This window comes from Capra hircus, chromosome 16 (genome assembly GCF_001704415.2).
Source record: "Capra hircus breed San Clemente chromosome 16, ASM170441v1, whole genome shotgun sequence".
Taxonomy (NCBI): Eukaryota; Metazoa; Chordata; class Mammalia; order Artiodactyla; family Bovidae; genus Capra; species Capra hircus.
Genome location: NC_030823.1, coordinates 29,941,830 through 29,969,399, shown reverse-complemented (window position 1 = coordinate 29,969,399; position 27,570 = coordinate 29,941,830). Strand labels below are relative to the sequence as shown.

Genomic DNA, 27,570 nt, shown 5'->3' with positions numbered 1-27,570 from the left:
CACCCTGCTGGCTTTAGCCTATAGTACATCTTCTAAATTGCTTTAAGGGAGATCTTCCTGAAGTTCACATTTGATCACGTCATTTGTCTACTACACAAAGTTCTGATGGTTCCTCCTTGAATAGAGGATGAGGGTACACAAGGCTTCCCAAGCTGATTTTCTGTCTGCCTTTATAACCTCAAAATCCCCCCCATACCCTTTGGCAGTTTAGTTGCTCAGTCACGTCTGACTCCTGCAATCCCATGGATTGTAGCCCCCCAGGCTCCTCTGTCCATGGGATTTCCTAGGCAAGAATACTGGAGTGGGTTGCCATTTCCTTCTCCAGGGGATCTTCCCAACCCAGGTTTAGAACCTGGGTCTTCTGCATTGCAGGCGGATTCTTTACCCTGCCCACTACCATCTTCCATAATTATGTATATCCAACATAACTATGTTGAAACAGTGTACACCATGCAATGTGTATGGTGTTGACCTTCACCAGCCAGTGAATGCCCTTTCACCCATTCTCAGTCTATTCAGAACTCTCTCCTCCTTCAGGCATGGCTCAAACAGGACTCCTCCAATGAAGAATGCCCCATTCTTCTCCTTGGGCCTCTTGCACACCAGTGAAGTTTGCAAAATACACTATCAAAACTGAAGGTCTCAACAGTGAAAACATTTTTATCCATAATTTTTTTGGAAAAAAAATCCAAAATACTAACTAGTGATGACAGCTAAATCATTCTATCAACCAGAGCTAAAAACCTTCATCAAAGACTCACTGACTCACCAGTTTTAATGGAGATTCTGCTCACTCAGTATAGGGCTCATTTAGTGGGAAAATATATCTGAAACTTTGCCATTGAGCAGTGGATGTTTTAATGGCAAAGAACAGGATCACATTAAAATATTAATGCTACTGACCGTAGCTTTGCCATTTTAGTGCAGCTCTTATGGAAAATACAGTATATCATTTCCAACATTAGAGTAATATCCTGAAAGATATTTGCTGGATATTTAATTTGTTGCTTACTTGAAAATTTCAAGGCAAAATGAATCCCTTTTACATGAAGCCCATCTTCTCATTATGTATTTCTGAGTGGATAATAAGATCAAATTAAAATTAGACTCTGTTTTCATTTCTCAAATTACACTGTCACAATTATAAATTTTTCTAATACTGGCTCTGAATTGAAAATAGACTTTGAAAAATCCTTCCTCTCTTGGAGTAGGATTGACATATACACACCACCATGTATAAAACAGCTAGTGGGAAGCTGCTGTATAACACAGGAAGCTTAGCTCGGTGCTCTGCGATGACCTAGAGGGTGGGATGGGGGCGGTTAAGAGCAAGGGTGTAGATACACACACACACACACACACACACACACACACACACACACACACACACACTCACACAGAGATACATATGGCTGATTCATATTGTTATACAGCAGAAACTAACATAAAACTGTAAAGCAATTGTGTGTGTGTGTGTGCTCAGTCATGTTCGACTCTTTCTGACCCCATGGATTTTAGCCCACCAGGTTCCTCTGTCCGTGGGATTTCACAGGCAAGAATACTGGAGTGGGTTGCCATTTCCTTGTCTGTAAAGCAATTATACTTCAATAAAAATAAATAAATAAAATCTTTTTAAAAGAAAAAGAAAAATCCTTCCTCTCTTTAAAATCAAACTGAAATGCTAATCGTGTCTCTGGTCTTTGTCACAACCTTGTAGCCAGTTTTCAAATTCTGCTAAGACTCAGTTCAGTCAGTTCAGTCACTCAGTTGTGTCTGACTCTTTGCGACCTCATGGACTGTAGCACACCAGGCTTTCCTGTCCATCATCAACTCCTGGAGCTTGTTCAAACCCATGTTCATCAAGTCAGTGATGCCATCCGGCCATCTCATCCTCTGTCGTCCCCTTCTCCTCCTGCCTTCAATCTTTCCCAGTATCAGAGTCTTTTCCAATGAGTCAGTTCTTCCCATCAGGTGGCCAAAGCATTGGAGCTTCAGCTTCAGCATCAGTCCTTCCAATTCAGGGTCAATTTCCTTTAGGATTGACTGGTTTGATCTCCTTGCAGTCCAAGGGACTCTCCAGAGTCTTCTCCAGCATCAAAGTTCAAAGGCATCAATTCTTCAGCATTCAGCTTTCTTCACAGTCCAGCTCTCACATCCATACATGACTACTGGAAAAACCATAGCTTTGACTAGACGGACCTTTGTTGGCAAAGTAATGTCTCTGCTTTTGAATATGCTGTCTAGGTTGGTCACAGCTCTTCTTCCACAGAGCAAGTGTCTTTTAGTTTCATGGCTGCAGTCACCATCTGTAGTGATTTTGGAACCAAGGAAAAAGGCTGTCACTGTTTCCATTGTTTTGCCATCTAATTGCCACAAAGTGATGGGACCAGATGCCATGATCTTAGTTTTTTGAATGTTGAATTTTAAGCCAACTTTTTCACTTGCCTCTTTCACTTTCATCAGGAGGCTCCTCAGTTCCTCTTCACTTTCTGTCATAAGGGTGGTATCATCTGCATATCTGGGGTTATTGATATTTCTCCTGGCAGTCTTGATTCCAGCTTGTGCTTCATCCAATCTAGCATTTTCCATGATATATTCTGCATATAAATTAAATAAGTAGGGTGACAATATACAGCCTTGACATACTCCTTTCCCAATTTGGAACCAGTCCATTGTTCCATGTCTGGTTCTAACTGTTGCTTCTTGACCTGCATACAGATTTCTCAGGAGGCAGATCAGGTGGTCTGGTATTCCCATCTCTTGAAGAATTTTCCACAGTTTGTTGTGATCCACACAAACGCTTTGGTGTAGTCAATAAAGCAGAAGCAGATGTTTCTCTGGGACTCTCTTGCTTTTTCTATGATCCAGTGGATACTAAAGGAGTCATATGCATGCGTGTGAGCATGCCTGCTCAGTCACTCAGTCATGTCCGACTCTTTGACACTATGGACTGTAGCCTACCGGGTACTCTGTCCATGGGATTCTCCAGACAAGAATACCAGAGTGGGTTGCCATTTTCTACTCTAGGGGATCTTCCCAACCCACAGATTAAACCCATGTCTCAAACCCAAGGATCAAACCCTGCATTGGTAGGGGAATTCTTTACCACTGAGCCACCTGGGAAGACCTAAGGAGACACAGTAAGACACAACTGCCCGTGCTCATGCAGCTCATCGCCGAATGGAGAAGTCACTGAAAGCCAGAATAAATGCCAAAGAAATATTAATAACCACTCAAAGAGAGGTCTCAGAGAAAAGAATCTCATAATTTGAGAAATCAGCAAATGTTTTATAGAAGAAATGATATTTGAGGGGTAAATAACATTAAGAAGGTAGAAATGCTGGGAAGACAGAGCCAGTGAACAGAGAAAGTGTATAATGGTAGGAAAACATTTATTTTCTGAACAAACTGGTATAAAAAGTACTTATGGGGACAATTTTCTCTGTTGAGAAGCCATTTTGATAAGGACTGTAGGGGGAAATATCTGAGTCTACAGGGCAGATGCTGAGCAGAAAACTACTTTGTGTGAGGCAAGAAGAAGGATTTGCTTGTTGCTTCAGAGATGGAAAGTAAAGGAAATGAAATAAGCACTAAAAGACGGTGTTTTTCAACTAAATGAAAACTAACCAAGGAGAATAATTGGCAGCCAAGCCTAGAAAACAAGATATGAAGAAATTTGTTGTTTCTGAGAAGTCCAATCGTTTCTCATAGTTCTCCTGTTTGCTTGTCAAGTTACCTATTTTTTTTTTAAATTTAATAAAACAACAACAACATTATCAAAAGGCAGCCATCGCTCAGCTCCCAAACTAATGTTGTTGAAAATGGACAGCAGTCCCCTTCTTCCCTGGCTTGAAGTCACATATGGTCTAAGGAAAAAAAATCTAAATTCCACATATTGTTGACAGATATCCCCATGTACCTACTACACCAATCCTAAACACTGGAAATTCAATTAAGTGGCTGATAAGAGACAGCTTATTCAGTCACAACTCAGTTTGGAGGCAGTCTTATCAAAGCCAAATCCCTGTCTACATAAAATATAGTACCTCTGAGTTTAGGTTTTATTGGCTGAGTGCTGCATAAATGCAATAAAAGCTTATGATAGTCTGTTTTCCTTGCAGTAAATATCCACTTTAGCAAATTGGAAGGTAGAGGGAAACTGGGTTCTAAAAAGCATAAATATCTATAACCCAGAATTCAGAGTAGGCACTGTGCAAACTCTGTCAGGCTCGGGTTCAACAGTGCTGGAGTAGCCCATCCACAGCTGTCTTATGAGTCTTTGGACTTCTGAGAAGGGTCCTCATCAAAAGACGCTGGCTGGGCAGCCTGCAGAACTGGAAAGGTCAAGGCCAGTTCAGTGCTGGAGGTCATACTTCCTGTCCTCTATTCCCTTCACATCTTTGATTGGACAGTTACTCTGAGAAGCTGACGCTGATAGGTTTGTAAAGGCCCAATGGCAACCTGAAAGAATATAAACCTGTTTGCTTTCTTAACACAAAGGTAAAAATGAATCATCCTTGAAATGTAATTAACAGCCTTGGGAGTAAGTAAACCCTTGAGATCTGTCACAAGCTTGGGCTGACCTCTCTGACTACAGAAGGATGACCACTTGCGGAGATGCAAGAGCTGATGGACTGTCATATGCACAAAACACACACACTATCACACACACATACACGTCTCTCCCACACACATATGGTAGGAACTTTTCATCATCCAGGAAAATGATGATTAAAAAAAAAAAGTTAGCCCACCTATATCTGGAAGTAATGATGGTTAAATTAGTCTCTGGGCAGAGGTATTCTTTTTTAGTTAATTTTTTATTGGAGTATAGTGGCTTCCCCGGTGGTTCAAATAGTAAAGAATCTGCCTGCAATGTGGGAGACCTAGGTTCAATCCCTGGGTTGGAAGGATCCTCTGGAGGAGGGCATGGCAACCTACTCCAGTATTCTTGCCTGGAGAATCCCCCCAGACAGAGGAGCCTGGTGGGCTACAGGCCATGGGATTGCAAAGAGTCAGACATGACTGAGCAACTAAGCACAGCACGGCACATAGTTGCTTACAATGTTGTGTTAAATTCTTCTGTACAGCAAAATGAATCAGTTGTAGGTATACGTATGTACAGCTGATTCCTTTTGGACTTTCTTCTCATTCAGGTCACCGCAGTGCATCAATGGATGAATGGATAAAAGGGATTTGATATTTACATACAATGAATATTATTCAGCCATGTAAAGGAATGAAATGGGGTCATTTATAGAGACATGGATGGACCAAGAGAATGTCCTACAGACTGAAGTAAGTCAGAAAGAGAAAACAAAATATCGTATATTAACACATATATGTGGGTAGAGGTATTATATATATATCTTCTCTTCAGCAGAAAGACAATGAAAAGCTGCCCTTCAGGCACAACTGGTTTTAAAGGAAGAAGAGGCCAGCCAGTGGGAAACATGGGTTCCTTACCTCCTCTCCCGCCTCAACGTCTCGGACTGCACGCAGCAAGAGGTGGGGCCCGTTGAACACAATCGAACAGTTGGGGTCACAGCTGTGATTGAGCAAAGACATACTGGAGAAGAGAAAAAAAAGGAGAATACTGTGGCTCAGTAGACAGAATCAAACATCTATATTTAACAACTATAATGGCAAAAGACATTTTAATTTAGGGGCAGAGGGACAGGTAGGGTTGACAGTGTACCAGGGACTGAGTCCTCTGGGGGCACTAACCTACTTCCCATGAAGTGAAAGGCTCCCTGGGTGAAAGCTCATTAGGGAAGTTTGTTAATAAACTTTAGGGGATGGGGAGGTGGCTCACTAGGTACCAGCTACTAATGCGACCCAACATGAAGATGGGGAAAACAAACTGCCTTGCAAAGGAAAAATTTCTGAGGTAAAGGGATACCTTATTTACTTCTGAGGTAAGTAGGAAGCAGCCAAAATACCCCTGAGCTTCCCATTCAGGATCACATTTGTTGAACTCCTTCGGTGGAACTGCCAACTTCACTAGAACACGTGCAACTGTGTCGCAGAATAATTAGAAGTACTTCCTCTTCAACAGAATGTTGAGATTATCTCACTACCAAAACCTTCATGCATTCCAGGCCGTGGCCAAGTCATTTCATTACCTTGGAGGAATACCTTTTACTTTTGGGGAAGGGAATGTATTTAAGCTGCCACCACATTTGATAATAATTAGAAATAACTCTAAGTGGGTATTCACTATGTAGAAAGCACCTTCTTAGCACATGATCATGTTGATCAAATTTCATCATCACAATAATCTTACGAGAGTCATTTATTGCTCCACATCATAGACCTGTGGTTTATAACACATGAGAAATAAGAAGCTGACTTCTCAGATTCACAGTTAATTATAAGAAAAGACCCTCTTTGCATTTGGACACTAATAGTCTGAAAACAAAATGAAACTCAGAGTGCTCATCAAAGGAGAATCTAGCAGCTCAGCAATACAGATCACCTGGGTGAGAGCTGGAGAGAGCTCTTTGGGAGACCAGAGCCTAAGAGGGTTCCACCTCGTGGAGCACTGGGGTTCAGAGGAGGCTGAGCCAAAAGACAAAATGGACCCAACTGGTACATTACAGCATGTCTGGTATAATAATCATCTGATCAGCCCAGAAGGCTAGGAATAAGATCAGGGCAGGGTGGTTTACTAGCACCCACAACCCCTAACTTTTTTTAATGTTGGGGTGGTTTTTTCTTTCTTTTTGGTCATGCCCTATAGCATGTCGGATCCTAGTTCCCTGATCAGTGATCAAATCCACACCCTCTCTGCTGGAAGCACACAGCCTTAACCACTGGACCACAGGGTAGCCCTCAACACAATTCCCAACAAGAATTTAGGTCTGAGGTCTTCCTCTCCATTAACAGCATAGAATATAATGTGGGGTTATAAAACTGTTTTCTTTAAACTTCACATTTTCCATTTTTCTTGTAATTTATCATTAAGTTTCAAGCTTAGCTCTCAAACCAGCTGCATGTAATAGCCTTTCTAACTACTTTTAAAAGGTTGGAGAGCTGGGTGGGAATTAAAGAGGCTTCTTCCAGTAAATGAAATAACATCCACCCTACCTAGGATACAGGCCAACACCAACTTCCTGCATCTCCGCATTACAGATGGTGAAAGAGTTGCAGATCACCTGTAAAAACAAGAGGGAAACAGTCAGGATTACCTGTCACCTAAGAAACCTCATAGGCAAAAGAACACAAATTGTCGAAATAAAATGCAAGAGCCTTTTAGTAGCTGCTTTGTCTTCCATTTGTAAAAGAACATGTCTGGGACATATTTTCCTTAAGTTTGAGAACTGATGACATATGGATAATCTTTAAAAACAATATTTTTCTGTCAATATCATGGTGACACAATAAAAAGGTCATGATATGATGCATGAAAATCTAAATAGTATGCAGTGTATAAAGAAGGCTGAGTGCTGAAGAACTGATGCTTTTGAATCGTGGTGCTGGAGAAGACTCTTGAGAGGCCCTTGGACTGCAAGGAGATCAAGCCAGTCAATCCTAAAGGAAATCAACCCTGAATAGTCATTGGAAGGACTGATGCTGAAGCTCCAATACTTTGGCCACCACATTTGAAGAGCTGACTCACTGAAAAAGACCCTAATGCTGGGAAAGAATGAGGGCAGGAGGAGAACGGGTGACAGAGGATGAGATGGTTGGATGGCGTCACCAATTCATTGGACATAAGTTTGAGGAAACTCTGGGAGATAGTGAAAGACAGGGAAGACAGCCTGGTGTGCTGCAGCCCACGGGGTCACAAGGAGCTGGACACAACTTAGTGACTGAACAACAATGCAGTGTGTGATCCTGTTCTTTAAATATACACACAGACAGACATATGTATATTTTATATATATATATATATATATATAATTTGTATACATTAAAAAAAAGAACTTTGGGTGGTTAAATGCAGAAATATAAACAACACCAAATATCAACATCAAAAACAACCACCACCACCACCACCACAACAACAAAATCCTCAGGCTTAAACCAGCACAATCTAATCCTCTCCATCAAGTATTCAAAACTCAGAATGCAAATAATCTATTTACTGAGAACCAGAGTCTCACCATGTTAGATTTTTCATGCAAACAAACTGCCTACAGTTTCTGAATGTCACTGTGTATCTGGGGAATAACAGCAACTTGTCTTTTATTCCTACAAAGGGTGAAGTACATCCTGAGTAAGTCTGCGATCCAAGCTGATGACCAACCATATGAACACAGAAAGTAATTCAATCAGGCTATGTACAGCACTGACTTGGCACATGGAACCTCACACTGAGTGCATAGCACGGTCCTATATCCTACGAGGCGATGGGGCAAAAGAAATAAAAGATACAATCACTGCACTTGGGGAACTTAAAACCTATGGAAGGGCATGTAGAACCACGGAAAGAGCAATGGACTTAGAAAATCTAGAGCCTGGCCATAAATCCTGCCTCAGGTAGGTATTAGGGATAGAACAAGAAAGAAAAAGAATTCCTGCCTTAATGGAGCCTAAGCACTCGCAGGGAAGACATAAATATTTGATAGAAAAATGACACATGTGGATAAATGCTAAGAAAGAAATAAAGCAAAAGGGCAGAAAAAGGTGTTCAGGAAGGTTCTTTAGGACAATTAATTAAGTTCCTTCCAGAAATCTGAAGGAACTCTGCAAATGAACGTGTATGTATCTGGGTGATGACGGTTCATGTCACAGCAAGTGCAAAGGCCCTGAGGTGGGAATGCTCCTATCTCAGGTACAAAAAAAACAGCAAGAAGGCTGGTATGGCCAAAGCAGAGTAGGTAAGAAGAAGAGGGGTGAGATATGAGATCAGAGAGGTAGCTAGATCATATAGAGACTTATAGTCATGTCTGGATTTTACTGTAAATGAGACAGAAAGCCACTGTGTTTATTCTGACCAAGGAGTGATTGGATCTGATTTCTGTTTTGAAAGAATCACCCTGGCTGTTCTGTAGTGAATGGCTATAGAAACTCACAACTGGAAGTAGGGGAAATAGTTAGGAGACCAAGCCAATAGCCCAGGCAAGGGATGATGATGGCATGGAGGTTGGTAGCTGTGGAAACTGGGAGAAGCAGGTGGTACTGCCAATGGATTGCTTATGGAGATGAAAAGAGCCAAGGATAATGTTTGAGTATGGGACCTGAACAAGATTGCCATCGCCGTATCTGTGAAGAAGACTGTGAATGGAGCCAGGTTTGGTTACTGGAGTTGGGAGGAAGTCCAGTGGCTAAACTTGAAGTGACCTATTAGACATCAAGCCAAGACTAAGAATGAGCAATTGCAGTTCAGGGAACAGTTAGGGCTGGACATTGACACTCAGGACAAAACAGAACAAAACCCATCAAGAAGAAGACAGAAAAGGCCACTACAGACTTGAGATGAACCAGTGGCTACAGACGGATCTGGTTTGTTGTTATAAAGTTTCTGCAAAGGAAAAAACAGCGACAGGAATGTCTCTAAATCAGCTTTACGTGAAGGAACATAAAGGATGAAAAAGCATTCAGTCCTTTTAGTCTCTTTCACTGCTCCAAAGAGCTCTTAGATGAAATCTAGTGCAACCTATCATGATTTGGCATTTTTCCTCTACAATTCTGATAACACTGCAGTTTTAAGTCAGGAAATAAATTGGTGTACATATACATACTTTAGACACACACGCATTAAACTGCTGTAAGGGCATCTGTTTCATATTAAGCTGCAACAGTGTACTGCCTATACATATTTATGCATAAAATGGATGTTAAAAATACAGGACAAAAGATCCTGCGCTTTGTTTTTGAAACTTCATAAATATTTTTAAATGGGTATGAATCTTTTAGGAGGAAATATACGTTAGAACATCTATTTTAAATGTGTAATCAGGACTTTACCTAAAACAATTCACCAATGAAAAGCCAGGTCAAACAAATGTAATCTACTAACTTTTGAATCAAACCAAAATTAAAAATTTTTCTCAACTATAAAGAAACTGAAAGGTTTTTTTTTCCAAACAAGGCATTCTGATGGAATTTTTAAAAAGGACAAGCTAACAAGGGGAAATATCAACTTGGCTCTCTCTTACTTCAGGAAACTCTTACTGATCCCAAGACTTAGCTGACTTTTACTTATCTCTTTAGCAGCATTTATCGTACTGAATCATTTATCCATTTACTTGGCACAACTAGATCATGAAATACTCAGAGGGCAGTGATCGAGTTTCATTCACCACTGTATCTCCCTGCCTAGCACAGTGCCTGGCACGTGGAAGACACTAAAAAACATTTTTTTCCAATAGATGGTTGCTTGGGTGTAGACCTCAGCATGCCCAGAGAGGCATTATCCAAATAGGGCATGAGAAGATGCCAGAAACAAATCAAAAGCATCCTGTGGGTGTGAAGAAGGGGATATGGATGTAATTCTGTACCATGAAAAAGAATAAGCAGAAGTTAACCTTCCATCTCTCTTGTCCTTAGGCATCCAACTTTTATATTTTCTGCTCATATTTCTTTGTCCTTTCTTTCTCTTTATTCCAGCTCACTTTTGTCTCATCCTCTTTTCTTTCAGTTCAGTGAAGGGGAAGGCAGTAGTATTCATCAGAGGAGCATTAAGGACTTGTTTAATTCTCTGCTTAAAATGCCAGAGGTCCAATACACTCAACACAAAATATGTATTTGGAAAACGAACGAACCAGTGAATAGATAAGTGATGGTCCTTCTCTTTTCCTTTCACTTCTCTTCCATCTTTTCTTTTTATTCTTTATTTTCTTCCCTCCCTGTCCTATTTTCACTATTATCCGTCTGCCACCATCTCTCATTCTGTCCCACTCCACAATAAGCAGGACTGTTTTCAAGTTTTATTTAACAAATTCTTAACAAGTCCCTCATTTGTATTCTGAGAGGTGTTATGTGCTAGTGTTACTGAGCTAGCAAACAAAAGGTTTAATTTTTTGCATACAACTACTTTGATTAAAAAATATTGGTTCCATTCAGTAATATGTGATTTAAGAAAAGTGTTACAGGAATTCTTTTGACATATATAACTGATAGCAATGGTGGACATGAGTTAGCCCTCAGGTTTTATCTTTTTTTGCATGAAATAATAGGTAGATAATATTTCCATATGTGCACTACTAAAATCTGAAAAGAATTCCTCTTTATACCAAGAGATAAAAGAATGTATATGGAGCCAAAACTCAAAGTTTAAACATTTTCCAAAATATTATCTCTATATAAAACATTTTCTTAGGAAATTAAACAGGTTAAACAATCAATGAATATTTCACACTATAGAAAAGCCTATTAAAGGAATTATTTCTAAGAAAGCAATTAGGTTAAGAAAGTATTTTTTAAAAACTAAGCTTGACTATTACTGTAAAAATATTTCCCATGACATGAAGCTAAAACATACATTTAAAGTATTTTATAATTACTGAATGTAACATTATGTGTATTCTTTAGCCATGGAACATCTCTATTTTGAAAAAAAAAAAAAAAAAAACACACAAAAAACAAAAACTAAAGTGAACTTTAAAATAGGCTATAAACCAAATTCTTAAGTCATTTTGTTCATGTTCCAGAACCTGACATTTTTGTTTTGAGTTTAAAAACTTCTCTGCAGCAATCAATACCACTTATTTAAATTTCAAATCTTTTGGTCAAGTTTTCTGAACTAGAAGCCTTCTATTATAGTGCCAGACAAATGAAGATGTTTGAGACACAAGGGAAAATCACCAGCATAATGGCTTTTAAAGGCAAAGCTGAACAGCTATAAGAGAGCTTACCACCGATTCAGAACACAGTAATTCTACACCCTAACAGGAGAAGCCATCCACTTCCCAGCCGCCCCCACCCAGCCCAATTACGGATTTTTACAAAGAACTGAGTCTTGTGTGCAAGTAGCTTTAGCTGGTTTCTAGCCTACTTCAAAGAATGCTTTCAATTTCAAAATATATAAATTTTAAAACACATTTAAACATAAGGGAACTCAGTTTCTGAACCGAATGTAAAGCGGTTTCCTCAAAGACCATCTGCATCTCCTTAAAAATGTCTCTATTTGAAGCATAAATAGAATGTTCATGACACAGGACTTTTGACACATAGAGTTTATTAATTAGAGTACCTTTTCAAAAGGAAGCTTACTGCACTTAGTTTTATTAAGCTCTGTGGACAGAAGGAAAGGAAGAAGAGTAGGCAGGTATGAAAACCAAAAGCAGGGGTTTTCATTTAAAATAACGGCCCTCCCCGCTACTCCTTGAACTAGCAATTCTCTAACTTCACAAGCAAGATAAGCATTTTAGTCAGGGAATATTATTCTCTTTCCATAGAATATGATATTTTATTGAATAGAGAATTCTTTCCAAACATTCTCATGAGCCTGAAGACATTAAAATCTTTATTTCTTGCTCCCTCCTACCTTCATGGCAAATGTTTATCCCTCTTTCATGACTCAAAGCAGCCCTTTCCTAATACCTCCCTCCCTCCTTTGGTCACTCACTGACAGTCTTTTCCTAGCCTTGAAGATGAAGGTTTTGCAGTCTCCAGACCGGAAGAACAACGGGAGGAGACCAGGCTGCGGAAGAAGTTTTCTCAAAAGACAAAATCATAAGTTCCAGGATCCACAAGTGTTCCCTAGGCTTACAACAGTAAGGATGGTTGTGACATCTGTTTCAATTAGGATTTTTAACAATCAATATACAAGACAAGCGCTGCAATATATTTGCCCTTTATCAGGAAGTAGCTGGCGAGCCTCCGTGTTGTGTTGTGAGTGGGCTGTAAGGAGGTGGGGGCAAACCAGTCTGCTGGAGATCCCATCACTGAGCCACGTCTCTGCTGCACTGCAAGCTCCGTGGAAGTCTGACATTATAGTGTTTGCTAATGTGCTATTTCATTTGCAAACCTAATGGACCACTGATTAAAGACAGCAAGCAAGGATTGCAAGGAGGAACACAAAAATTATAATTTTATAAATAACTTATATAAGGAATTCTATAAATCTGATTCAAGATGTTCCATATAACGACTCTGATCTGGTTGAAATTCTTACATAGCACCTCCAGACATTTCTAGTGTTTAGAAAACGTTAGACAGAGAAAGTATAATGAGTACATAATCTTACTTTTAGCAGGTGACATGAACTCTATTAAAGTCTTGTGCATGCTGTGCTGAGCCGCTTCAGTCGTGCCCAACTCTGTCCACTTGCAGTGTGTTATTTCTCACCTAAAACCTTCTCTCTTGCTTCATCACTTAGAACGTGAAAATTGTGAAATCTAATCTATCTGGATTTTGAAAAGTAAATGATAGTAATGGCAAACATCAGGTCATAAAATCACGATACTGTCTAAAGCCAAACCAAAAATACTCATTTAAAAATCTAGACGCCTATGGTCCATTAATCCACAACAAAGGAGGCAAGATTATACAAAGTCGGAAAGATAGTCTCTTCAACAAAGGGTGCTGGGCAAACTGGATGGCTACATGTAAAAAAATGAAATTAAATCATTCCTTAATACCATATACAAAAATAAGCTCAAAATGCATTAAATGCCTAAATGTTAGACTGGACACTATAAAACTCTTAAAAAAGAATATAGGAAGAACACTCTCTGATATAAATCGCAGCAATTATCTTTTTCAATCTGTCTCCTAGAATCATGGAAATAAAGACAAAAATAAACAAATAGGACCTAATTAAACTCAAAAGTTTTTGCATAGCAAAGGAAACAATAAACAAAACTAAAAGACAACCCCCACATTGGGAGAAATTATTTGCAAATGATGTGACCGACAAGGGCTTAGTCTCCAAAATTTATAAATGGCTCATGAGGATTAACTTCATCAAAACAAACAACCTATCCAAAAAGTGGGCAGAACCTAAACAGACATTTCTCCAAAGAAGATATGCAGATGGCCAAGAGGCACATGAAAACATGTTCAACATCGCTAGTTATTAGAGAAATGCAAATCAAAATTAAAATGAGATATCCCTCAGTTCAGTCACTCAGTTATGTCCGACTCTTTGTGACCCCATGGACTGCAACACCCCAAGCTTCCCTGTCCATCACCAATTACTGGAGCTTCCTCAAACTCATGGCCATTGAGTTGGTGATGCCATCCAACCATCTCATCCTCTGTTGCCCCCATTCTCCTCCTGCCTTTCAATCTTTCCAAGCGTCAGGGTCTTTTCCAATGAGTCAGTTCTTCCCATCAGGTGGTCAAAGGATTGGAGTTGCAACTTCAGCATCAGTCCTGCCAATGAATATTCAGGACTGATTTCCTTTTGGACTGACTGGTTGGATCTCCTTGCAGTCCAAGGGACTCTCAAGAGTCTTCTCCAACACCACAGTTCAAAAGCATCAGTTCTTCGGTGCTCAGCTTTCTTTATAGTCCAACTCTCACATTCATACATGACTACTGGAAAAAACATAGCTTTGACTAGACGGACCTTAGTTGGCAAAGTAATGTCTCTATTTTTTAGCATGCTCTATTTTTTTGGCCATAGCTTTTCTTCCAAGGAGCAAGCGTCTTTTAATTTCATGGCTGCAGTCACCATCTGCAGTGATTTTGGAGCCCCCCAAAATAAAGTCTGTCACTGTTTCCAATGTTTCCTCATCTAACTGCCATGAAGTGTTGAGAAAGGATGCCATGATCTGTTTTCTGAATGTTGAGTTTTAAGCCAACTTTTTCACACTCCTCTTTCAGTTTCACCAAGAGCCTCTTTAGTTCTTTTTTGCTTTCTGCCATAAGGGTGGTGTCATCTGCATATCTGAGGTTATTGATATTTCTCCCAGCAATCTTGATTCCTGTCTGTGCTTCATCCAGTCCGGCATTTGGCATGGATATCCCTCACACCAGTCAAAATGACCAGCATAAAAAAATCCACAAACAATAAATGCTGGAAAAGGCATGGAGAGAAGGGAATCCTTCTACATTGTTGGTGGGAATATATATTGGTACAGCCACTATGGAGAACAGTATGGTGGTTCCTTAAAAAACTAAAAACAGAACTACCATCAGTTCAGTTCAGTTGCTCAGTCGTGTCTGACTCTTTGTGACCCCATGAATCGCAGCACACCAGGCCTCCCTGTCCATCACCAACTCCTGGAGTTTACTCAGACTCACGTCCATCAAGTCAGTGATGCCATCCAGCCATCTCATCCTCTGTCGTCCCCTTCTCCTCTTGCCCCCAATCTCTCCCAGCATCAGAGTCTTTTCCAATGAGTCAACTCTTCGCATGAGGTGGCCAAAGTACTGGAGTTTCAGCTTTAGCATCATTCCTTCCCAAGAAATCCCAGGGTTGATCTCCTTCAGAATGGACTGGTTGGATCTCCTTGCAGTCCAAGGGACTCTCAAGAGTCTTCTCCAACACCACAGTTCAAAAGCATCAATTCTTCAGTGCTCAGCCTTCTTCACAGTCCAACTCTCACATCCATACATGACCACAGGAAAAACCACAGCCTTGACTAGATGGACCTTAGTTGGCAAAGTAATGTCTCTGCTTTTGAATATGCTATCTAGGTTGGTCATAACTTTTCTTCCAAGGAGTGTCGTTTAATTTCATGGCTGCAGTCACCATCTGCAGTAATTTTGGAGCCCCAAAAAATAAAGTCAACCACTGTTTCCCCATCTATTTCCCATGAAGTGATGGGACCAGATGCCATGATCTTCGTTTTCTGAATGTTGAGCTTTAAGCCAACTTTTTCACTCTCCTCTTTCACTTTCATCAAGAGGCTTTTGAGTTCCTCTTCACTTTCTGCCATAAGGGTGGTGTCATCTGCATATCTGAGGTTATTGATATTTCTCCCGGCAATCTTGATTCCAGCTTGTGTTTCTTCCAGTCCAGCGTTTCTCATGATATTAGCCTGCAATTCCACTTCTGGGGGTATACTCAGAGAAAATCATACTTTGAAGAGATACATGCACTCCAGTGCATGTACATGCACTATATATATATAGTGTGTGTGTATATATATATATATATATATATAGAGAGAGAGAGAGAGAGAGAGAGAGAGAGAGTTCAGTTGGTACAAAATCTGCCTGTAATGCAGGAGACCCCTGAAATGCAGGTTCGATTCCTAGGTCGGGAAGATCCGCTGGAGGAGGGATAGGCCATCTTCTCCAGTATTCTTGGGCTTCCCTTGTGGCTCAGCTGATAAATAAATCTGTCTGCAATGCGGGAGACCTGGGTTTGATCCCTGGGTTGGGAAGATTCCCTGGAGAAGGGAAAGGTAACCCACTCCAGTATTCTTGCCTGGAGAATTCCATGAACTGTATAGTCCAGGGGGTTGCAAAGAGTCAGACACAACTGAGTGACTTTCACTTTCAGCATTAAAAAGAATGAAATAATGCTGCAGCACCATGGATGAACCTAGAGATTGTTATACTGAGTAAAGTAAGTAAGACAGAGAAGAAATATCCTATCACATGCCTTACATGGGGAACCCAAAAATAAATGATACAAATTAATTTATTTAGAAAACAGAAACAAATTCATAGACTTAGAGAATGAACTTATGGTTGCTGGGGGGAAAGATGGCGAGAAGGGATAGTGAGGCAGTTTGGGATCGACCCATACACACTGCTCTATTTAAAATGGATAATGAGCAAAGACCTACAGTATAGCACAGGGAACTCTGGTCAATGTTATGTGTTAGCCTGGATGGGAGGGGAGTTCAGGGGATAATGGATATATATGGTTGAATTCCTTTGCTGTTCACCTGAAACTATCACAACATTGTTAATTGGCTATACCTCAATACAAAATATAGAGCGTTAAAAAAAATGTGTTGATAAATAATGCTGTTTTGGGTACAAAACTAACTTAAAGCAAATTTAACCATGTATACCACTTGTTCAATGGAAAAATTAAAAAATTGTCCTTGTGTTAAATGAATATTCATGTATGGATGTGAGTGTTGGACTATAAAGAAAGCTGAGTGCCGAAGAATTGATGCTTTTGAACTGTGGTGTTGCAGAAAATCCTTCAGAGTCCCTTGGACTGCAAGGAGATCCAACCAGTCAATCCTAAAGGAAATCAGTCCTGAATATTTACTGGAAGGAGTGATGCTGAAGCTGAAACTCCAATCCTTTGATCACCTGATGGGAAGAACTGACTCACTGGAATAGACCCTGATGCTTGGAAATATTGAAGGCAGGAGGAGAAGGGGATGACAGAGGATGAGATGGCTGGCTGGCATCACTGACTCAATGGACATGCGTTTGAGTAAGCGCCAGGGGTTGGTGATGGACAGGGAAGCCTGGCATGCTGCAGTTCATAGGGTCGCAGAGTCAGACACAACTAAGTCACTAAACTGAACTAAATGAATATTATTGTTTTGGTAAATGTATTATTATACAACCCAGGTAATAAATAATCTTACTTAAGTAAACTACTTTATCACAACCCATATAACAATGTATTTGGAAATGTGTGCTTCTAGACCCTAGTACATTCAAGTACTGTTTCCACAACTTTAATAGTGTCTTTCACATTTCAAGCCGTGGTCACAAATAGTGTACCCTAGACATGTGGAGGGCCTCCCCGGTGGCGCTAGTGGTAAAGAGCCCACCTGCCAAGGCAGGAGACATAAGAGATGCAGGTTTGATCCCTGGGTTGAGAAGATCCCCTGGAAGAGGGCTTGGCAACCCACTCCAGTATTCTTGCCTGGAGAATCTCATGGACAGAAGAGCCCGGTAGGCTATAGTCTATAGGGTCACAAAGAGGTAGACACAACTGACGTGACTTCACACGCATGCACACAGACATACAGAATACTCAGCATTGACTTGCCAAGGCTAAAATCAACAGCAAGATCAGCATCATAAGTGAAGGAACAGCAATCATAAATTTGGGCTTTCTGTTTTACATTTTCCCCAAGGTCAAACAACCCAATGTTAGCAAATGAGGATTCAAAGAATGAAGCCCCTTTAGATATCATGCTTGCTTTCTAAAATCCACCCACATTTTCATTTTTCTAAGGGCTTTACTCACAGCAGAACTTATTATATCCAACAACTGTCCTTGATAATAGAAAGCCAAACAGAAATGATATTCACAAATTTGCCCATTGTTCTTTCCCTGGGGATATTACATGGCATTTCACCTCCTTATAAGTCATCTGATGAAAAAACCACTTACTGTAGATGTCTGTCAAGTATGTATAAAAATATAAAGTCCTGGAACATGATTTCCATTGTTTAATTTTCCTCCCACATCCTGAGGCTCAGAACTACTAGGATATTCTTAAATAATTTATTACAGGATATTGTAGGTTTCCATAGCTCTGACATAAGAGTCCTTTCTGTTAAAAATTTCATTGAGTCACGCTCCTATCCAAAAAGTTTATGACCACAGTGAATTCAACTTTTTTCCACAGAGCACACTTAAAGATTCTTTTGTTTGACCTGAATTGCAAGAAATGTTCTCTTACATGATCATTTAGTTTCATTATTCTCTTTCCATGTAAACAGAGCAAAAATCTACCCATGTGCAGCTGAGTATTCCTCGCTGTAATTTTTCTGAAAGTGTGTTAGTCGCTCAGTTGTGTCCAACTCTTTGCGACTCTATGGACTATAGCCCGTCAAGCTCCTTTGTCCATGGAATTCTCCAGGTAAGAATATGGGAGTGGGCTGCTGTTTCCTTCTTCAGGGGAGCTTCTGGACCCAGGGACTGAACCCAGGTCTCCTGCATCCTAGGCAGATTTTTTACCATCTGAGTCACCAGGGAAGCCAATTTTTCTGAGCTCCAGTGCTCCACTTCTAAATGAAGTATGCTAGGTAATGTGTGTCCCCAACTGAGCCTGAACTGGATAGAGCAGAGTATGCCTCAAATCATCTGTGTTTTTCCATCAAGTTAATGGAGAAAAAGAAAACTACAGAAAAATACTCCATGTGAAAGGGAATACTGAGCACTAACCAACTGCTTGATGTAATCCCCAAATGAAAGACAAATTCACATGTGAGCTAAGGTTACACTCGCTATGTAGAAATTAAGGTGAGTTTTCTTTCCAGGAGAAATGTTGGCAGGTGAGGGTTTATCATCCTGATCATACCTGACATCTCAGGGAATGAAACCCCAGAAGCATATATTTCACCTTAGACCAGGTGTGCAGGGCTCATCTACAAGCTGCACGAACCTGTACCAGGGTGCTTTGGGGACTAGGGTTTGGAGCTGTTCCTGGCAGGCAATGGCCACGGTTGAGGAAGCACTTCAGTGGGTCAATCCCTGTGTGGTTTTCCACGCCTACCTGATCCCTGGACACTGCCTGTTGACCCATGTGAGCGGGAGCCAGGGAAGAAAGGACCCCAGACTAGAGAGAGTCACAACTCTACTCCTGTAGTCCAGCGTATGGAATGAGGCCCTGGGATGCCAGCCCCTCTCATGATCTTTCAAGGTGCACCCCTTTATCTTCAGAAACACAGAGTCAAGTAAAAGAGAAGGTAAACCATGGCTTCATCCCCGCCCAACCCCCTTCTCTAAGAGGTGATCAGCCTTTCCCCTGCTTCCTCCAGCCACTCTTACAGACAGATACACAGAACAAACGGGTGGGATTTCAAAGCAAGGACCCAAGCTGATTATTTGTCCTTTCTTCTGGTGCCATTTTAAATTAAACAGCATAATGAATACATAAATGGTACTATTCCCAGCCTCTCTTCTGACCAAGAACCTGAGTTGGTGACTGGATAAAACACCAACACACGTCCTGCACCACTTCGGTGGTAAGCTACAGAGATTCCTAAGGAAGGACCCCTCTCCCCATTCAGAGTTCATCAGAAAGTGACGAGGAGGGTTATCTGGAAAAGCAGACTAAATACATCTTTTCTTCTGTAACATGCATTGCTGAAAATAAAGTTTGCTAGTCTTGGCTAGGGTGTGGAACTCTGTAGTAACAAAGCAATATATTGTTATTCAGTTACTAAGTCATGTCCGACTCTTTGTGAACCCATAGACTGCAACACACCAGGCTTCCTTGTATTTTCAGTATCTCCTGGAGTTTGCTTAAACTCATGTTCATTGAGTCAGTGATGCCATCCAACCATCTCATCCTCTGTCGCCCCCTTCTCCTCTTGCACTGACTCTTTCCCAGCATCAGGGTCTTCTCCAATGAGTTGGCTCCTCAAATCAGGTGGCCAAAGTATTGGAGCTTCAGCTTCAGCATCAGTCCTTCCAGTGAATATTCAGGGTTGGTTTCCTTTAGGATTGACTGGTTTGATCTCCGTATTGTCCAAGGGACTCTCAAGAGTCTTCTCCAGCACTAGAGTTTGAAAGCATCAATTCTTAGGCACTCAGCCTTCTTTATGGTCCAGCTATCACACCTGTATATGACTACTGAAAAAATCATAGCTTTGACTATATAGACCTTTGTCGGCAAAGTGACGTCTCTGCTTTTTAATAAGCTGTCTAGGTTTGAAGCATGAGCTTTAAAAAGATCTTCCCCGTTGTTGTTTGAGGTTTGACCTTTCTTGGGTAAAGAGGTCATTTATCTTTGTAAACATATAAAACATTTTTGCCTTCTCCAGTTTTCTGTTAATGGCAAAAGAATGGAAGTGAATAAAGTTCTACTGATTCTTGAGACACTAAAAACATTTAAAAGAAAAAAAAAAAAAAAGATAGACAAGCCCTGGGCTAGGGAGAGAGGCTAACTGCTGGACTTGAATCTGGTCCTGACCAAATCTTCCAGTCTATCCCGGCACTGGCCTCTCACACTGCCTTTGAATTTTCCACTCTTAATACCCTGATGTCTCTGTGGGGCAGGCCAATCTTTCTGTCTAAAATTATCCCCTCTCCTTTTCCCACCTATTGAATGCACTCCCACTGATTCTTTGAGGTCCACCTGAAAAATCTTCCCTCCTGGGAGGCCGTTGGACTTGCCCAGCTGAGAAGCGAGGCCCCGTGGCCAGCACTCCCGCACTGCTATTCACATATCCGCTGCCACAATCGATGCAAGACATCATGGTGAGCTCTGTACACCCGACTTCCAGGAGGGTAGATCTTCCACTTTATCCTTTTTCTCCTCCTGGCTCAGAGAGGTCTGATACATTGAGTATGTTCCAAAAATGTCTGCTGAATGAATGATTATGGACTGACTACTTTAGTGACTCTGTTAGCTTTTGTGACTTCTATATAGAAATGTTCATAAACCAAGGCAATCACCACTGTACAATCAAAAAAAAAAAAGTTCTCTTAACATCCTCCACTCTTCCACACTTTTCTCTCTCTCCCCATCTCATTCCTTCCTACAACAAAGTCACTCAGCGAATCACACAGACAGGTTCTGGACCTGTAAGAAGATATACAGTCAGACCCTGCGTTCAAGGACTCTGAGACCAGCAGGCAAGACAGCTGTATGAACTACATCACAAGCGAACTGAACTAATGCCCAGTGGAGGGGTCACTAGCTGGGCTGGGTCAGGTCAGGGAAGGCTCAATGAAGATCAGATGCCAAAAGAGGGACCCGGAACCTGGAATCAAAAGCGCAACTCAAACTTCTTATTCCTTCTGAGACAAAGTGGGAAAATATCGACTTAATCATAAATTCTAAAAATCTGTTTCCTAAGACTGAAGAAAACTGGCATAAACTTAATACCTATACAGACCCCTTTGACTTTAAAAAGTTAAAGGTGGTGACATCTGATAACGGCAGCTATTACAAAGGAAACACCAACAAGTAAAAGGAATACGGACTTAGGATTTTGCCAGATGGTAGGAAATACCCACCACATTTCTTTCTTGGTTTAAAAAGGTCCACAAGCCTCTGAAATGTACCTTGTTTTCACTCCATATTGTGGAGAGGAGAAAAAAGGATTTAACTGTTTTCTCTGAAGAACCAGAGAAGGGTATACTTCAATTTTTTTTTTTTTTAAAAAAGGAAAGAACCAGGAAGGAGATGCAGGAAGAGCAGAATGCAAGGTGTGGGTTCACACCACTGAACCCACAATTTTCCAGCACAGCAAAGCCACGACTAAACCTAAGTGCGCTGCTGGAGAGCCGGCTGACGCTTCTGCGGTGCCCTTGGAAGCGCTTCTCACCGGATCTCCTCTACTCTTCCAGTCCACCAATGAGCCGTGAGTACTGTGGCTTCATCTTAAGGATGAGGAAAAGCAGGCTCAGAGAGATCAGTGCATGTTCTCGGGACAGATTCATTTGCTCTCACACAGCAGCAAAATGTAGTTCATCTTAGCAGAAAACTTGGTCCTGGAGGAAGTCCCAGACTGGGAGAGGGAGTTCACTGAAAGGTGAGATCTGGAAGGATGATGTACCAGGGCCTTCAGATATGAGGATTTATTCATTCACTTATTAAGGGCCTTACATGTACCAAAAACTCAGTTGGTAGAGAATTCGCCTGCAATGAGGGAGACCCTGGTTCGATTCCTGGGTTGGGAAGGTCCCCTGGAGAATTTGATAGGCTACCCACTCCAGTATTCTTGGACTTCCCTAGTGGCTCAGCTGGTAAAGAATCCACCTGCAATGTGAGAGACCTGGGTTCGATCACTAGGTTGGGAAGATTCCCTGGAGAAGGGAAAGGTGACCCACTCCAGTATTCTGGCCTGGAGAACTCCATGGGGTCACTAAGAGCTGGACACAACTGAGCCACCTTCAATGTGCACCAAAGCACCAGGCGCAAGAAGCAAACGCTACATCTTCCACCATTTCGCCTGGTGATCCCGGTGAAACAAGCGAGTAAAAACAACTGTCACGTTTCTCTCCAGTTCTGACAAATTTTAGCCTTCCTCAGCCAAAGATTATTTTCCTGACTACTGACCATATTTCTTTATAAGTCACTATGTCAAAATACAAGTTGCAATAATGCAGGGCACCACTCTGATCTGTCAGGTCAATTTAGAAACACATGAGTCCACTGCTCTTCCATGGCCCTGGGAGGCGGTCTGGCCTCCCCATCCCCTGATCATTCACACAAAAGATTGCTGGGGATTACTGAAGACCAGCTGGGAGATGTCAAGTAAAATGGATGGCTTTTGAATTTTCCACTCTCCCACTGTCTGACTGCAGCCCACTGCCTTCACCAAATTAGTGCCACAAAGAGAGGGATGCGCTCTCCCAGAGCAGTCTGGAAAGATCAATCAGCTATAAAAGAGCAAGTGGCTGAAGAAAGAAGGAGAAAATGAGGCCGAGGATACTCTGGCACATGACTGGCATGGTATCTGCAGGCATTCACTCACACAGGGAGGGATCAGAGACAGACTCTACAAAGAACTCCTTCCCACGTGGTCCTCTCTCTGAAATAACCATGGTCGCTTTCTCTCTTTTCATGAATGCCTTCTGCCTTCCCACTTGATCACATTTAAACATCAGGGAATCTGTATTTTTTATGTGGGATGAAATGTGCTACATTAGGTATGTGCCTGCATTTCTATGGGCTTCCCTGGTGACTAAGTTGGTAAAGAATCTCTGCTTGCAATGTAGGACACCCAGATTCCAACCTTGGGGTCAGGAAGATTCTCCAGAGAAGGAAATGGTAACCCACTGCAGTATTCTTGCCTGGGAAATCCCATAGACAGAGGAGCCTGGTGAGCTACAGTCCATGGGGTCACGAGACCTAGACATGACTTAGCGACTAAACCACCATCACTGCATTTTTACACTATTGGCCAATTAGTTTAGATTAGGAAGAGCCCCAAAATAAAAGACCAGAAATTATCAGAAAGCTATAAACCAGAGGAATTGTGAGGATTAAGTGAGATAATAAATGCAGGCCTCAGAAAGTCTCCTGGCATGCAGGAAGCTTAGTGAATAGTATCAAGATCATTATTACTGCCCAGTTTATTAACTATAAGACAAACTCAATAATTAGTAAGACACACCATCATATACACCACTAGGAAAAAACACAACCAAACTATGTTAGGTTGTCGGTCATATGAAACAGATTTCAATTTCAGAGGTGTAAAATTATAAAACATATGCAGCTTGGAATGAATAAAATACAACATCACTCCGTAGAACTCCAGGTTCCTGGAAGAACATCAGTTGATGTTGATAAACAGCTGGTTTCTGCGGATGTCATGCCCTGAGTTTCTGACCTCACGGATCCTCTCCCACCAACAGACTGGGTTGCTCCCGACTCTTACTATCACTCAAAGGCACTCACTACCAAGATGTTTTCACCATCTTCTGAATCCGTCATCACAAAACAGACTATTGTAAGTCACTCAAAACCCAAAGGACAATTGTGATATAAAGTTACATCACTTGAGCCAAGTCAACTGTCTTGCAAATTTAGCTATACTCTGGAGGCTGACCTAACGCACATATGTTCCCAGTATCTTCTTTCAATATTCAGTTAAGCAGTGCAATTTCCCCTGGAAAGGAATTTGTTACTTTAAAGCCCAACCTCACATTTTTCCCCCACCTACCATATAGCTCTCTCTAAAGAATCAAGTGAATGCACTTTTGAGGATAGTTTGGGTGGAAACACTGCAGACAGATTTCAAAGTCACTCATCATCAACCTTACAAGTCACACAGATAGGAATTGAATGCTCCAGAATCTTAGTTTTCAAGAAGAGTACTGGCCTTCAAGACTACTTAACACATAAGGAAATGAGAAAGATACACAAAGGCATAAATAGAAACCACACAGGACTTGAAGAAAGAAAAGGTGTGTTGTTTCTACAACACCCTTGTCACTTCACTGCCAAAGAGTGGGTAATCTTCTAAAGCCTCAGCCAGAGTCCTTGGTGATCAGCAGTGCACTGCATTCCTTGGCTATACAAATATCTGAGAGTGAAACGTCCACTTAATGCTCACCTTATCATAATGCAAATATACTCTTCAGATATATTTGTAAGAATGCTTCTTCATGACCATAGACAAATCCTAATTATTAAAAATCAGATTATGCTGCCTGTGGTCTGGCCATTCAAACTCCCCACTTTCTTTGCATTGTCCTTTATAATGATCACACTCAGAGTTGCCTACACAAAGAAGAAACATCTGAACTTCCTAATTTGTGAGATCCAACAGTCCACCCTTACGATCACAAAAGAGTCAAGTTTTCCCTTGCTTGGGTTATACAATTTTAATTAGTTCTTTAAATGAAAAATAAAATTCCAAAAGATTCTTTCTTTACCTCCAGACTTATTTTGCACATACTCTCTCCTCATTTTCTAGCAACACCTAAATGCAAAACAGAACATATTCACTGAAGGAAACAGAGTTTGACAATTAAAGCAAATAGAACAGAATTTGCATATGTAAGGTTTCCAACTTTGAATTTAGAGACAATGAGTAGAGAATTAATCTGCTGTTTGTGTAAAAAAAATCAGTAAGTTATCAATGGCAGGAAAAGAAATGTTGGTTTCAAAGAAAATAACACAGAAATACCCCTATGTGAAGATTATTATTACAAAGACAATTTGAAGGGGAAATAATAAACCAAAGCATTATCAGTGAAAGGTAAGTTCACAAAACTGAAATGCAAGGCTCATTTTGGGAAATGGAGCAAAAACGAAATAGAAAGGAAAAAGGCATGAAAAGGAGGTTAAGGAAACATAAGTTGGCAACAAAAAAGTTACAAGGATACTAAACCTAAGGATGAGAATCGCTGATTTCTAGTATGTATTTGGCTTGTCATGAAGAAAAATAAAAGATTGACAGGAAAAGGAACAAAGACTATGATTTTTACATGACTGCCTGGTAATAATTCAGTCCAGTAAGTCAGAGAGTCGATTTTCAGAAGCAGATCAATGAAGATGCAGCTTACAGGTAAATGGGGAGAGTACAGTGTGGTAGGCACTATTGTTCCCACTGTTCTAATCTGAGCAGATTGTGATACAGGCTCCCCAGATGCTCCCGCTACTGATTAAAGACAGGTATCTCCCCTCCCCATCGCTTCCACCATGGCGAAGATTCTGTGCAAAAGAAACACTGAAAGTCAACACCCACTAACCATATGTTTCGTAACATAGTGTAGACAGAGCAAGTTTTACTAAGCTAAAGGCAAGCAAAGCATTGGCTACCCACAGCAGCAGAGAGTTGTAAAACTCTTTCTAAAATGAAGAGCCTCAACTTCCCAAATGCCCTACACATGTTGGAATGTCACATTCCAGCCAACGCCTTTTGAACATAAGCAACTACCCTTCCCTATGCGGGGGTCAGTGCATACCCAGATGATACATCAAACCAAAGACTAAATATCATTACTGTTAGGAAGGCACTAGAATCAAAACAGAAAGGCAGTTATCAGACAGAATAGGTAGCAATTAGAGGCTGAGCAGGAGGCTGTAGGAACCTAAAACAAAGGAGCTTGGCAAGCATGTAATCATGAAATCCCCCAAAACACCCCAGAAAGTGATAAAAATAAATACCTTTGGATACAGTGTTTTTATTTCCCGAAAAAGGAATTCAAGACAGTTAGACCTCTTTGGTCCAGTGTATTTGGAGAAAGAAACAAAGTAAGGTGAGATGTTTTTCTTCTGTACTTGAATTTACTATCATTGGGAAACTTGTCTACACTGACATGCTGGACTCCAACTATATAAAATCTTTAAATAAACTAAAAATATTTTTCAGGATGTTATTCTGAGGAGAGGCAGTAGGGATAGAAAATGTCAGGAACACAAGCTTACATGTAGGGTTCAGTATTCAAGAATGAACAGCAAAAATAACAAAAACCTGACTCAGTGGAGATGAATCTGAGTAAACCCAGGAAGATGGTGAAGGCCAGGGAGGATCTGACGTCCTGCAGTTCATGGGGTCACAGAGTCAGACACAACTTTGTGACTGAACAACAGTAAATAATATGAAGTATATTATGGGATTAGTTTTGGGCCTGTTCTTCAACTACAGTACTACATACCATAAATGAAGCCTAGAAGCTCAACATCAAGTTTAGGTTAAAATGTGTTTAGTAAGTTGTACCTACTAAGGCCCCTAGAACTTCAGAAAGATTTTCAACACTGATTTTCGTTGAAATTTTAAGAGATTTTTTCTGTTTAACTTTTTTGAAACACAATAATCCTCTTTACCTTGAATAATTAAAAACAAAACAGCTAATGGATGGAATGAGTGAGTGAGTGAGTGAGTGAAGTCACTCCGTCGTATCCGACTCTTCACGACCCCATGGACTGCAGCGCACTAGGCTCCTCCATCCATGGGATTTTCCAGGCAAGAATACTGGAGTGGGTTGCCATTTCCTCCTCCATAGGATCTTCCAGACCCAGGGATAGAATTCAGGTCTCCCGCATTGCAGGCAGACTCTTTACCATCTGAGCCACCAGGGAATCCCAGTGGATATAATACTTTCAAGTGAAAAGAAACTAAAAAAGGTAGCGCACGAGGTGGCGCATGTTAACGCACTGATGTGATTAAATTGGAGATAAGTGACCAAACCCTGAGCTATCAACACTGTAATTAGGAAAAGCATATTTCTCCTTAGTCTTTACCATTTGCCCCAGTATAAATATTTGTTGCAAATACTGCCAATCTTCCCCAGATAAATGTTTTAAAGATGTTAGGTAAAATGCAGTTGGTAATGCCTTTCCTGAGTTGCTTGTTATGTGGCAATTGAAATATAAGGATGCAGATCAG

General features: G+C 40.9%; 1 protein-coding gene across 4 annotated transcripts in view; it reads right to left on the bottom strand.

The window, feature by feature from the left end:
- The window catches only part of SMYD3 (SET and MYND domain containing 3), a 741,121-nt gene that overhangs the window by 155,567 nt on the left and 557,984 nt on the right, over nucleotides 1–27,570 (bottom strand). For all 4 annotated transcript variants that reach the window (XM_005690552.3, XM_013970112.2, XM_013970114.2 and 1 more), the window contains 2 exons: nucleotides 7,090–7,157; nucleotides 5,467–5,569 (listed from right to left, as the gene is read on the bottom strand). In XM_005690552.3, coding sequence (XP_005690609.1) covers nucleotides 5,467–5,569; nucleotides 7,090–7,157 — 171 coding nt within the window. The remainder of the gene's footprint in view (nucleotides 1–5,466; nucleotides 5,570–7,089; nucleotides 7,158–27,570) is intronic.